This window comes from Oryx dammah, unplaced genomic scaffold (genome assembly GCF_014754425.2).
Source record: "Oryx dammah isolate SB20612 unplaced genomic scaffold, SCBI_Odam_1.1 HiC_scaffold_18, whole genome shotgun sequence".
NCBI classification, from domain to species: domain Eukaryota; kingdom Metazoa; phylum Chordata; class Mammalia; order Artiodactyla; family Bovidae; genus Oryx; species Oryx dammah.
The window spans coordinates 54,191,738-54,206,440 of NW_024070202.1; the positions used below are offsets into that span (position 1 = coordinate 54,191,738).

The 14,703-nt window shown below is 35.5% G+C and overlaps 1 protein-coding gene across 1 annotated transcript in view; it reads right to left on the reverse strand.

Moving 5' to 3' along the window:
- FOXP2 (forkhead box P2) overlaps positions 1 to 14,703 on the reverse strand; it is a 671,719-nt gene that overhangs the window by 68,927 nt on the left and 588,089 nt on the right. Inside the window, exons 7-9 of the mRNA XM_040260147.1 lie at positions 11,836 to 11,973; positions 10,466 to 10,732; positions 8,871 to 9,033 (exon numbers count right to left, since the gene is read on the reverse strand). Coding sequence (XP_040116081.1) covers positions 8,871 to 9,033; positions 10,466 to 10,732; positions 11,836 to 11,973 — 568 coding nt within the window. The remainder of the gene's footprint in view (positions 1 to 8,870; positions 9,034 to 10,465; positions 10,733 to 11,835; positions 11,974 to 14,703) is intronic.

A 14,703-nucleotide genomic window follows, 5' to 3' on the forward strand; every position in this document is an offset into this window, starting at 1 on the left:
GCCTTTTGCTTCTCTTTTGCTTCTCTTCTTTTAAAGCTATTTGTAAAGCCTCCTCTGACAAGCATTTTGTCTTTTTGCATTTCTTTTTCTTGAGGATGGTCTTGATCCCTGCCTCCTGTACAATGTCATAAACCTCCGACCATAGTTCTTAAGGTACTCTGTCTATCAGATCTAATCCCTTGAATCTATTTCTCACTTCCACTGTATAATCGTAAGGGATTTGATTTAGGTCATACCTGAATGGTCTAGCGGTTTTCCCTACTTTCTTCAATTAAGTCTGAATTTGGCAATAAGGAGATAATGATCTGAGCCACAGTCAGCTCCCGGTCTTGTTTTTCCTGACAGTGTAGAGCTTCTCCATCTTTGGCTGCAAAGAATATAATTAGCCTGATTTCAGTGTTGACCATCTGGTGATGTCCATGTGTAGAGTCTTCTCTGTGTTGTTGGAAGAAAGTGTTTGTTCTGATCAGTGTGTTCTCTTCACAAAACTCTATTAGCTTTTGCCCTACTTCATTCTGTACTCCCAGGTGAAATTTGCCTGTTACTCCAGGTGTTTCTTGACTTCCTACTTTTGCATTCCAGTCTCCTATAATTAAAAGGATATCATTTGGGGGTGTTAGTTCTAGAAGGTCTTGTAGGTCTTCATAAAACCATTCAACTTCAGCTTCTTCAGCATCACTGGTCGGGAGATAAGACTTCGATTATTGTGATATTGAATGGTTGCCTTGGAAATGAACAGAGATCATTCTGTCGTTTTTGAGATTGCATCCAGAACTCTTTTGTTTCAGACTCTTTTGTTGACCATGATGCCTACTCTATTTCTTCTAAGGGCTTCTTGCCCACCATAGTAGATATAATGGTCATCTGAGTTAAAATCACCCATTCCAGTCTATTTTAGTTTGCTGTTTCTTAAAATGTTGAAGTTCACTCTTGCCATCTCCTGTTTGGCCACTTCCAATTTGCCTTGATTCATGGACCTGACATTCCAGGTTCCTATGCAACATTGCTCTTTACAGCATCAGACTTTACTTCCAGCACCATTCACATCCACAGCTAGGTGTTGTTTTTGCTTTGGCTCTGTCTCTTCATTCTTTCTGGAGTTTTTTTCCACTGATCTCCAGTAGCATATTGTATACCTACTGACCTGGGGAGTTCCTCTTTCAGTGTCCTATCTTTTTGCCTTTTCATACTGTTCATTGGGTTCTCAAGGCAAGAATACTGAAGTGGTTTGCCATTCCCTTCTCCAGTGGACCACGTTTTGTCAGAACTTTCCACCATGCCCCATCGTCTTGGGTGGCCCTATGTGGCATGGCTCATATTTTCACTGAGTTAGACAAGGCTGTGGTCCATGTGATACATACAGTAGTATATACCAAAGTTTTAAAGTTATGTAATTAAAAAATTTAACGCCCACCAAAAAATTGAGAAACCCTATTTCCTTCTGTATGGTGACTTGGGTTTGTTGCTATTCTCTGCCAGTACTACAGACAAGCATTAAAAGGATTCGTCTTTCAGGAATTGAAAGAAAAACAGTAATTCCTAATCAAATTCCATATAATACCACAGATAAATCAAGTAATTATTTGTTTCTAGAGTCAGAGTTTGTAGAGCAACTACTAGGTGCCAAGCCCTGTGCTAAGAATTAATGAAAATTTGGTAATTCATATCTAGATTCACATCTAGATTACACATCCTTCAGGCACACACAATTTAAAACTTCCAGTGGTTTCACATCCTGGTAAAGATTATTAATACATGAGCAGCTCTCTGACACTCAATAATAAAAATAATTCTTTCCATGTCCTTTTATTTTCTATATTCAATAATAATTTTTTTATTAAATAAGTAATTTTAATATGGCATTATGTAAAGTCAGTCTACTTGAATTAATTAATTTAAAAATGGTCTGCTTATTTTTAGGGTTACTCAAAACTAAAAATAATACAAGTATATTTTTGTAGAGTGCTGTATTATTCATATGTTATATTGAACCAATCTTATATTAAATAAGTTGAATTATTGAAATATTACTTTTTACTTTTCATCTTAAATTTTACAATTTGAAAAACCAATATACACACATGGGCAAGATAACTGAATTGCAGAGAAGGGTATGCCTTGTAAACTTAAATTTCCAAACTAGTCCTGACCTCTGGGTCCCCAGAACTCCTCTCCAGTGGCAACAATTATTGCAGTTGCTGAGCTGTCCCTCAGAGAGCCACGTGTTGATTTATAATTTGCCAAACCTAACATCTTATTGATCTGTATTTGACTAGGGGCTTACTATAACCTGTATGCAAAATGCCCATGTTTAAAATCTATTTTCAATGAGAGGTGTACCAAATAAACATTTTGTTCAAATGCTGAATTACATGGAGTAAAACTAGTTTTTTTGCTGAAACTGAGACCAAAGGCAAGTATCTCAACCTAGGAAAGGAATTTCTAGGATACAGGAATACATCTGACATAAAAAATGTTCCTGCTATGATTTATCTATTAAATGTTCATAGTTTGATATTCTCTTACAAAAACAATGATTTCTCATTTTTCTTAGGATATCTTAAAGTGGCAAAGTTGATGTTCTCCTTTAAAGTTTTCCCACAACTCATAAAGAATTGACAAACAGAACTTTTTTAAAGACATATAACCTAAACATTAAATTCAATTTAATCTCTATTTTCCTATCTCATTTAAAATTTCTCAAAAACTAACTCAATATATTTTTAATATTTCCCCATGTATTTATGTATCCCTGTTAGCTTTTTTAAAACCCAATTTTATTATTTTTTGAATCAATTTTTTAAAACTTAAAATAATTTATTTTTGGCTGTGCTGGGTCTTTGTTGCTACATTGGCTTTTCTCTAGTTGCAGAAAATGGGGGCTACTCTCTAGCTGCTGTATGCTAGCCTCTCAGTGCAGTGGCTTCTCATTGCAGAGCTCAGGCTGCAGGGTGCGAGCTTCAGTAGTTGCAGCATGTGGGCTCATTAGTTGTGGCTCCTGTTCTCTAGAGCACAGGCTCACGAGTTGTGGTGCATGGGCTTAGTTGCTCTTCAGTACGTAGGATCTTCCCAGATCAGGGGTTGAACCTTTGTCTCCTGCATTAGCAGGCAGATTCTCTACCAATGAGCCACCAGGGAAGTCACCCTCAGTTAGTTTTTAATGCATAACACCATTCGCAGGTAACTTGCAAAGTTTTAGTACCACAACAAAAAATTTTCATTCAAACTTTATCTCACTGATGGAGTTTCCAGGATGTAAAATTCCAAAGAAGATTTCCTTAAGGTACAAATAGAAGGTTTATTGGTATGTGAAATGGAATACTAAGATGGTAACAATAATTCTTCATGACTTACATTGTTCATAATGCTAGTACTATTACCCTTATTATATATATGTTCTATGTAAGCCTATTATCACATATTAAGCAAAAAATTAAGGATGCCAGAGTGGTGTTGAAGTAGGAATTTGGCTATTTAGAGTTTCACAAGCAGAACATGAAGTCAAAGCCAAATAGCTGACTTTGACTGAACACTGACGCCAAAGAAGAACTTCAGCAGAGTCCTAACTCAACATAAAGGACATTCTTATACTTTATTTCAAAATATATCTTTTTGTTGTTGTTGTTCAACAGTTCTCTGATTCCAAGCTCATCTAGTTTGAGAAATAGATTTTGTTAGTTCAAAATTGTACTGGTTTTTATCCAGAATTCCCTGTTTGGTCTCTCAGATTGGTAATGAAAATGTTTATTTTAGACAGCTATTATAAATTCAGAAAATTTTTTAAAGTTGGAATGAAACATATATGTATATGTGTGTATGTGTATACACACACATACGTACACATATATGTATGTGTTTTTGTTTGGTTGCTCAGTCATGTCCAACTCTTTGCACCCTCCTGGATTGTAGCCCACCAGGCTACTCTGTCCATGGGATTTCCTAGGCAAGAATATTGGAGTGGATTGCCATTTCCTTCTCCAGGGTATGTATGTGTATATATATGTAAGTGCCTGGAGTAATACTAAATTTGTGAATATATACTGTGTATTGGGATACACTGACCTCTATCTTATGTCATAAATATATATCAAAGTTTAAAGCGCATGTCACTATAATTTCATATTTTTTTAACCTTCTAATTTTTTAATCCTATTTAAGTACCATAGTAAACAAGGGTCAGTCAGTCAGTCAGATCAGTTGCTCAGTTTGCGACCCCATGAATTGCAGCACGCCAGGCCTCCCTGTCCATCACCAACTCCCGGAGTTCACTCAAACTCATGTCCATCGAGTCAGTGATGCCATCCAGCCATATCATCCTCTGTTGTCCCCTTCTCCTCCTGCCCTCTCTTTTACAATGAGTCAACTCTTTGCATGAGGTGGTCAAAGTATTGAAGTTTCAGCTTTAGCATCAGTCCTTCCAATGAACACCCAGGATTGATCTCCTTTAGGATGGACTGGCTGGATCTCCTTGCAGTCCAAGGGACTCTCAAGAGTCTTCTCCAACACCACCACAGTTCAAAAGCATCAATTCTTCAGCACTCAGCTTTCTTCACAGTCCAACTCTCACATCCATACATGACCACTGGAAAAACCATAGCCTTGACTAGATGGGCCTTTGTTGGCAAAGTAATGACTCTGCTTTTGAATATGCTATCTAGGTTGGTCATAACTTTCCTTCCAAGGAGTAAGCGTCTTTTAATACCATGTCATGAAGATATGTCAGTAAATAATTATTAGTTGATATTTACAGTACACTGTGCATTAAATACTTTTAAAATCAGTTGTTTATTCAAGATGGATTACAAATCCATCCTTTCTTATTTGACTTCTGTATACCAACAGTTACTCTATATATAAATTTAGAGATCATAATTTAATTGCCTACTTCACATTAAAATCCAGGATTGTAGTAACTGTAGTAATGTTCATGATGACTTTAAATACTCAGTATTTAAAATGCCTTACTTTAAAATGATAAAATATAACATTGCATCATTTTGCAACATAGAGAAAAATGTCTGTGAATCTCTTTATCAAAATTGTAAATTTCTAATGTCTAATTCTCATGCACAAATGTTTATATAGTTGAAAAAAATCATAGCTTTAAAAGAAGTCTGAACAAGCTGTGTTAAATCATGGGGATAAATACTGCTAGTATAGCATATTTTTAAAGATACAATGAGACGATTATCATTGCATATTAATCCTACTTGGTTTTCATATAGTTATTATTTATAACTAATTAATCAACCAACCAAAACCCTCATGCAAAGTTAATTGAGAAGCTGTTAAAAAAATAATTAAAACATTTTTGTTCAAAACAGCCAGTAGCTGAGGCATAGATTCAGCTTTTTTCCTTTTACAATTACTTTTTTTCTCCCACTTTAACTTTGAAATTCCAAAAGTGTACTATGAACTCATGTTCCTTTAGTATAGCTGGTTTATCTGACACATTCCTTCTGAGTTTGGCTGATGAGTCTCCACAATGGCACTTCCCATACATTTATCTAAACAGTTGAAAACACAATGATGACTTCCATCTCTTTTGTTTGGACCTAGAGATTATCATACTAAGAGAAGTAAACCAGACAAAGAAAGACAAGTATCATATGATATCACTTATATGTGGAATCTAAATGAAAAATGACACAAATGAACTTATATATAAAACAGAAAACCCCACAGACATAGAAAACAAATTTATGGTTACCAAAGGAGATAGGGGAGGGAGGATAAATTAGGAGTTTGGGATTATATATACACACTGCTGCTGCTGCTGCTAAGTCACTTCAGTTGTAAAATAGATAACCAACAAGGACTTACTATATAGCACAGCAAACGACAGTCAATATTTTTTAATAACCTATGTGAGAAAAGGATCTGAAAAAGAATATATGTGTATATATTCTTTCTATATATATTTTTGTGTATATATATATATGAATCACTTAATACTTTAAACTATCACAACAGTGTAAGTCTACTATATTTCAATTAAAAAATTGTTTACATCCATTTTCTGCTCAAACCAAGATTGCTCAAATGTTTTCAGTTTTACTTCTTTTCCCTCAGTACCATTCTGTGTGTTTCATTTCTCATGTATTTCATGGAGATACAAACGGAAGAAAAGTAAGTGGTGATCGATCACTTTATATAGTAGAGAAATTGTGTAACATCAGGGACTAACTCAGGGTTGTAAGTCAATCTTTTCATGATGTATGTAAGTCAAATCACTATACTGCATACCTTAAATTTATACAGTGCTGTATATAAATTATATCTCAATAAAACTGGGAAAAAAACAAATAAGAAAAATAAAGGAGATAATTCTATCAAAAAAAACCCTCAGGAATAAGAGAAAGTTTTCATTTTAAAACTATTAGAATGGTTATATCATAATGAATGAATTTCCTTGTTCACAAGATATTTGTATGCTTGATTTGAGAGAATGCAGTTCAACAAATATATTTTATATAAGTTACATTTTGTTTCTATGTGCATTTTAAACATTTTTTAAGTGTTTGAATGGTTTAACTCAAATAAAATCATGCTGGTTTATTCCAATTCTCTTTGGAATGACACAGAAAAAATGGTTTTACTGCCTTGTTTTTCTTTCACAATTTAAACTTTATCTCTCTTGATTTCTTCAGAGTGATGCAATCAGGTGAATTAGAGTATCTAAATTCAAATGAAAGAGGAATTCTGGGGAAATTAAGCCATGGAGATAGTAATTTGATAAATAAAGAGAAAACCATCTACCCTGGTATTTTTAACTTAATGTGCACAAAACAAAAACTTGAATATTTAAAAGGCTCTTTTTTTTAAATTTTTTTTATTGAAGGATAATTGCTTCACAGATTTTTGTTGTTTTCTGTCAAACCTCAACATGAATCAGCCATAGGTATACATACATTCCCTCTATTTTGAACCCCCCTCCCATCTTCCGCCCCATCCCACCCCTCTAGGTTGATACAGAGGCCCTGTTTGAGTTTTCTGAGCCATACAGCAAATCCCATTGGCTATCTATTTGACATGTGGTAATGTAAGTTTCCATGTTACTCGTCTAATTATAATTTTTTTGTATACTTAATCATTTTTTATTTTCTTCAGTGTTTCCTATAGAGGCAGAAAAATGCATAGCGAGTATTACTACAATGTGAGTTCCACTGGAAAAAGCATAAATGATTTGAATTAAAGTTCATTTGGATTAAAGCTTATTCCAACAAAATCCTAATGGAAATTAGAATATGCTTTCCATTATATTTATAGATATATGAATTTTACCAGTATTGAGAATTTTAGCACACAAAGAACCATTTTATTTACTATTCTGTTTTCGTTTTTTACTTAGAACCCTTTCCATTTCTCCAAAGTTGAGTACAATAATGAATACATACAATTGTATATTTGTATGGTATTGTGTTATTGAATTATTAAAGTACATCCAAGTTTTTCTTATCAGAAAAACAAGAATACAACTGACAACTTTTTAAAGCTATAATTCACAATTATAGCAACATCATTTTAGAGAAAGGAGGATCAATATGGTCCAGGATGTATGAGGAGGTCCCCCAAGCATAACTTGGAATATTCTCTGTAGGAATACATAAAGTCTCCCTTTTATATGTAGGGATTTTAGTGTGAAGATTAGGGAATGTCTATCTTTTTCTTAGCAGTTGTTCACTGAAACTCCTATCAGCTCACTTACGTTAAATAGAGTGTTGTTAGCCTTCTCACTAATCCAATTCCCTGCAGGTCTCTAGTATATATTTAATACATTGAATTGTGCTGTTCTTATACATTTTCTTCTGTAAAACAAATAAATACACATTTAATATCTAACAAAGCACTTGAAAGCAGTTTGCTGCTGCTGCTGCTGCTGCTGCTGCTGCTAAGTCGCTTCAGTCGTGTCTGACTCTGTGGGACCCCATGGACGGCAGCCCACTAGGCTCCTCTGTCCCTGGAATTCTCCAGGCAAGAGTACTGGAGTGAGTTGCCATTTCCTTCTTCAATGCATGAAAGTGAAAAGTGAAAGTGAAGTCACTCAGTCGTGCCTGACTCTTAGCGACCCATGGACTGCAGCCTACCAGGCTCCTCCATCCATGGGATTTACCACACACTTAAAAAGCAGTGTGTAATAAAATCTCTGAGTCTCAAGACAAAGAGGCATGCAACTATGTTAACAATCATGTTTTTTTCAATTTTTATTTTATAAAAGGGTATAGCTGAATTACAATGTTGTCAGTTTCAGGTACCCAGCAAAGTGACTTAGTTATACATACGGTGCTGCTGCTGCTAAGTTGCTTCAGTCGTGTCTGACTCTGTGCGACCCCATAGGCGGCAGCCCACCAGGCTCCTCCGTCCCTGGGATTCTCCAGGCAAGAATACTGGAGTGGGTTGCCATTTCCTTCTCCAAGTTATACATATACCTGCATCTATTCTTTTTCAGATTCTTTCCCCATATAGATTATTACAGAGTACGAGTAGAGTTCCCTATGCTATACAGTAGGTTTTTATTGATTATCTATTTTATCTATAGTAGTATGTGCATGTTAATCACATACTCAAAACTTCTACTAACTTTAGATTTTGCTTGCTCTCCTTTGTCCAGCTGCTTTACTTGTAAGATTAGGTTGTTTGAGATGTTTTGTTTCCTGAGGTAAAACTGTGTTGCTGTAAACTTCTCTCTTAGAACTGCTTTTGCTGCCCCACAAAGGTTTTAAGTCACTGTGTTTTTGTTTTCATAACAATCATGTTTTAATAATAAACATGAAGGTCATAAAAAATTTCTCAAGGTATAATGTAGACAGGCCACACAGTGATAGAAATGCAGGCTTAGAAATGACATGGGCACCATGTTTTGTATGTACCTTGAGGCAGCGACTGGACTGGAAGTGCCGCCTGGCCAGGTGGGATCGAGATGAGTCCCTGACGCTGAAGGCTGAGCAGATGCTGCTGCTGCTGGAGTTGTTGCATCTGGAGAAGCTGCTGCTGGAAGACAAGCTGCTGGGCTGCCAACTGCTGCTGCTGCTGCTGGTGTCAGAAAACCCAACCCAGTGAATGAAAGGCAGAATCTGTGCAAACAGTTCTCGTATAGAAAAACACACTTGTTTCATTGCCCTGGTACATTTGTGAATGGTCATCCCATTGTCAAAGTTCAAGGGAGGAATGTGAGCAAGTTCTAGATTTTCAGTTACTTTTCTTTCAAATATTAACACAGCAGCAGAGAAAAGAGGATGGAACAAGGTCTAGAGAAAGTGTGTCACAATGGTTCAGACTTTTTAAATGGGCTTATTTCAGATGATAATAAATTTATTTATACTCAAAAAATGACACTTGATGGAAACAGTCAACTTCAACAGCACTTTTTATTTTTTTTTTCCAACTCAGTAAGTTTGATCTGCAGAAGTCCATGACCGTGGTCTCTAGTGATCTATTAGTAAACTGGGATGTAGCCTTCATAGGACAGGCCTGTTAGCTCCCTCTCTTCCTCTTCTCTCTTGCCGGAATATATTAAAGGCAGAATTATGTTCAAGGCCCCAAAATGTGCCCTTATTATAAGGAAAAGTATAAGTTCCAATTTTGTGAGGCATTACAAGACAAACCAGACTCCTTTTGGACTCAGGAGGGTATGAGAAGGCAGTCACACTTCAGAGAAAGACAAGCTGCTGTGGAAGACCTTTCCTTTTTAGTTTGGGAAAAAGAGAAACTTCTGATGCGCTCACTGGAAAACAGACTGCATAATGGAGCAAGTCATGTGGATTGCCCAAAGCCTCCGGAGAAATAAGGGAGCAATTTCTATTCTGTAGTTGATGGCTGTCTGAAATTCTATTCACAAATCCAAACAGAAACAAAGCCTCAGGGGGTCAAAACTGTTTCCTGTACGTTTGCATAATGGGCAGCTTGAAGACAACAGCTCTGATACCTGCTGATCAATTTAACTACTTCAACATGTTTTGTTTGTATTATGTTTATATTTGATGCAGTTTGCTGACAAGTGCAAGCTAGGCCTGAGAAGCCAGCTTGTCAGTTTGATTTATGAGCATATCAAACTGGAACTTTCTACTCGCCACTCCAAACCTACAGTAGCAGTCATTAATCAGGGGCCTGTGACTTTGAAATCTGTGCCCAACCACTTTCTCCCGTTTTCCCCCCACAACCCCCAACAACAGGCTCAATTTGCATGCATGTTCTCTGAGCTGCACCACTGAGAAAAATAAGGTTCCCTCACCAACTTAGATTCTCCGTGCATAAAAGATAATCAGTACTTTGTCCACCACACAGCTTGCTCTTTGTACACTGTGATTCATTAGTGAACATTAGACGACAGCAGCATTGGATTATAACTCTCAAGTCCCATGCTACAAAAAAGGAGAACAGGAGAGTTCCACTGTCACTGCTATTAAGCTCAGGACAAATGTATAATAGTGCATCTTTGACAGCCAGAGCCTGGTGATAGGAAGACCAAAGACTGCCCTGGCCTCTCTGTGCCCTTCCCAACCTCGCGCTCCTCTGCGTGGATGAGCTGGCCGGATCCTACCTCTTTTGCTTGCTTTCCAGGATGCTGTTGCTGTGGCTGCTGCTGTTGCTGCTGCTGTTGTTGCTGCTGCTGCTGTTGCTGCTGCTGCTGCTGTTGCTGTTGCTGCTGCTGCTGCTGCTGCTGTTGCTGCTGCTGCAAAAGCTGAAGATGTAACTGCTCTTGCTGTTTCTTGTAAAACTCTTGTAGTTGTTGCTGAATAAACCATTTTGACTTTAATAAATAAAGGCAAAAGTTGCATGTATTATAAACCTCCTAAACTCTTCTACACTGGTATAGGGTAGAGTCTCCATTAAGATTCGTCTCACAAGAACAACAACCAATATGCACTGGATTCCAGGAGACAGATCTACATACATTTTTTTTTTCCCCAAGCCAGTTCTGAAACTTTGCAATTCAGAGTCCAAAATATCCTAAATGAAGGGGTATAGAAAAATCTGTATTCTAAAGTGCTAGAGCCAAATGAATAACCTAGATTATTATATCTGCTGTCTACTCTGCCATTTATAAGAACCAACTACAGAGTTACGTAAGATCAGGGTGACCAGTTCTTACCAGGAAAAAACTGTAATCCATCAGATGGACAGAAGATCAGAGAAATATAAGCAGTTGGTCTGTGGTCACCATCACAGAACATAGTAAAGTAACTAAATCTATAAGAATTCAGGTAAAGCACATTATTTTCTCTATGAAAAATTAAGTCTATGACATAAAGTCCACTTCCATATAAACTTAAGGCTCCAATAATATATATACATTAGGAACATTAGTTATTTTTTTGTTTGAAAAAGATAAATCTCATGAATTGGTGGCTCAGCTGCTCAACTTTGTTATAATAAGTAGATACTTCTATTCCTAAATTCCAAATGAATTTTGAAAAGGAAAATTTGAGATGTTACTTTCTCCATTGTAACAGAAGGTCGGTATCACTTTCATCCTTATGTGAACTAGAAGGAGTATTGGAGGGTTAGGAATTTCAAAAAGAACAATTACCTGTAGGTCTCCTTGCACTTTTGCAGGCAAGTCTACAAATCCAATGCACCTAAGCATTTAAATATTTAAATATTGATTTTTCTCATGTTGAAATGACACTTCTTTCGGCTCTTACTCTAGATGTTAATAACTTTAAAAAGACTAAGGGGTTTAAATTTTCCTAAGCAGTTCTGCAATTACAATGCTATATTTATATTCCAGGATACAGACAGGTTGTCCTTTCCAGTGGAGAAAGAATTTATCATTTATGCCCATGGCACTGTCGACACAGGTGCTAGTATTCCATAGCAGGTAACCCACATTACCTGCTGCAGCATGACTGCCTGCTGCTGCTGAAGAAGGGCTTGGAGTTGCTGAGGAGACAGGACTTGCTGCTGAAGGATTTGCTGCATTTGCTGCGGGGTGATCACCTGGGGAGTCATCATGGCCACCGACACAGGCACCTTGATAGAGGCAGACGGAGAAAGAGTGGGCGTTACCAAATGGCAACAGACTCCAGAGCCCTGCGGCACCCTACCAAATCCTTTATTGATGATGACCAATCAATTTTATAGAATACTTGTTATATTATTTAACCAGTTAACAATGGCATTAAGGTACCACAGTATTTAGACACTGGGTTTTCAAAGGCATCAGATACTATCAGATTCCACCTTTACATTCCATACCTCTTATGTATTATGCTAAGATGTGTTGCTTTGACTAGCATAGTTAGAAATAAATAATATGTCAGTTTTCTTAATACTTCATAACTGATCATCTTACCAATGGCACAGTGCTACAAGTTAAAAACCTTTCAAAATAGTTTACTGGTATGATTAAGATAGATGTAATAATGATTAAACAACTGGAAAAATACACATTTAAATATCTGTTATCAAAGCTAGTAAAAAGAATGTATGTGCAGTGTACTTACTCATAAAATAGAATCACCATCTTCAAATTATATATATATATATAATACATAGTACTAGAAAAATATACACAGTAATACATATTACTACATGAGTACATATAGTAACTAATATAGGATATTTGTTTATTTACTTATATACTCCCAGAAATAGGTCCTCTCAAAGAAAGGATCTTAAGTTTAATATTATAGCTTATCCTTTAAGCATTTTCTTATTTCAAGCTAACTAAACTTATACCAGGAAGTCTGGAAATATAAAGATTACTCAATGGTTATTCATTAATTTGAAAAAAAGTTAAGGTATTTTGCTCAAAATGTCCTTTCTACCATTTACTTTCCCTTCAAAGTTGTGAATGAGGAACTGAAAAGGATATGAGGAGAGTGAGAAAGAAATAGAACAGAAAAATGAAGCAAAGAAAATGCAAAGTAGGGAAAAAGCAGGGAGAAAGTCTGAGAGAAAGAGAGAAAGTCTGTGGAGAGACAGGTAAAGGTAAAGGTTGGCAAAAGAGGTGAACAAGGAGTCCTCCTACACAGAAGCCTGAGGTATCCATCTGCTCAACTTTGATGACATTTCTTATACTAATCAGTAATCAGACAACTTGTCAACTTGCCAAGTTTGCAACTTTGAAAAAGCAATCACTTTCTTTCCTAGAAAAAAATAATTCATTTTTACTGTAAATAAAAGCAAGTATTTATATAAACACTGGTTTTGAACAACTTCTTAGAACAACATGTGTCTTTGAAAAGAGGAAAAAAGAATCATAGACACGGTTCACAATTTATCCTGAGTCATTTTTAACACAGTTCAAACTTTTTGAGTTTGGCATTTTATGTTATAAAGAAAGGAGAAATTAATAATGAAAACAAATTTAGAAGAAAAAAAGTTCAGAGTGAATTAACTTTTCTCTTTTAAAAAAAAGAGAAACACACTTCATATTTCATACTAAAGAAAGAATATTTTCTATCCTTTGCTATCTTGAAATATGGATTCATTACATGTCATTTTGTAACATGAAGGGAAAGAATCATGAAATAACAGAAAGGCACTCAAAAGTGATTTTAAAAAATGTTCCTGAATTTTTTAGAACATACTCTCATAACTTTAGATTACTGTACTTGAAAATATCATAATAAGGCTTTCTGAAATGTATGCTATAAATTTAACTGATCCAATAGGTGTCAAGCTTTTTAAAAATTTAACAGACAGTTTACTTAATTGTTCTTTGATAAACAAAAAGAAATGGTTAGACAATAGTTTGGGAAAAAGAAAATCTATGTACAAAAAAGCCTTTTGTTCCAGTAATCATTTGCCTCATACTGTCTCAAAATAACAAGGAATCAAACTGAAATGAAAGAACAGATAAAGAGAAGTTAACTTTTAAAAGGGCTGCCAATCCAGATAAACAGACAGATAAGTAGGTAGCTAGATCACATATACATAGGCAGTTCGAAACATACATAGATACCTTCTATAAAGTCTATCATGTGATGAGAAGCTTGACACATTTCTTACCACTTTTTAGCATATGCAACCCTTTCACTTAAATTATCTCTGTCTGCAAACAAAAGTACATTATGTGCAACTGATAACAAATGTACTTGGTAATAAAAGTTGTATGAATGCAATAATACAATGCAAGTTTTCAGTCAGGTTTCACTTATACAAATTATATTAACTATATCTTGTTTCTAGTCAGACTGATTTGGTGTATAAGCAAGGCTTAAACAAGTTTTCCATCTTTGCATTCTTTAGAGTTCATTAGCCCTTTTACCATGGTTAAATTAACTTTTTTTCATTCTTAAAATGATTTGTGAGTGTTTTTCTTACATTTAAAAGTTTATGACATAAATAACCATCAAATCAACGTTATTCTAAAATCCTATGTATTATTCTGAAAATTTTAAGCATTTTCTGACTTACTATCTAGGACACTGCCATCTAAAATTGGCAAAATACAGATATAAGGATGGATATGTAGGGGGGAAAAAGGTAACTGAGCATTCTACTTCCATATGTACTAAACACAAACTGTAATTATATTTATAGGAAAGCGCAAGTGCACTTCTGAGGGATTTCTAACATTGCAAATAAGCCAATACTATCACTTCTAAATCCACATTACATAAACTCATCCAAAATGAAACATTTGGGGCTACTAAAAATTAAAAATATTTTATTAAGTAGAAAATTCATTTGTCCTACAACAAATGTCAATTACATGTTATATGTAGACTGCTCCATTGGCCTTGTTTAGAATAT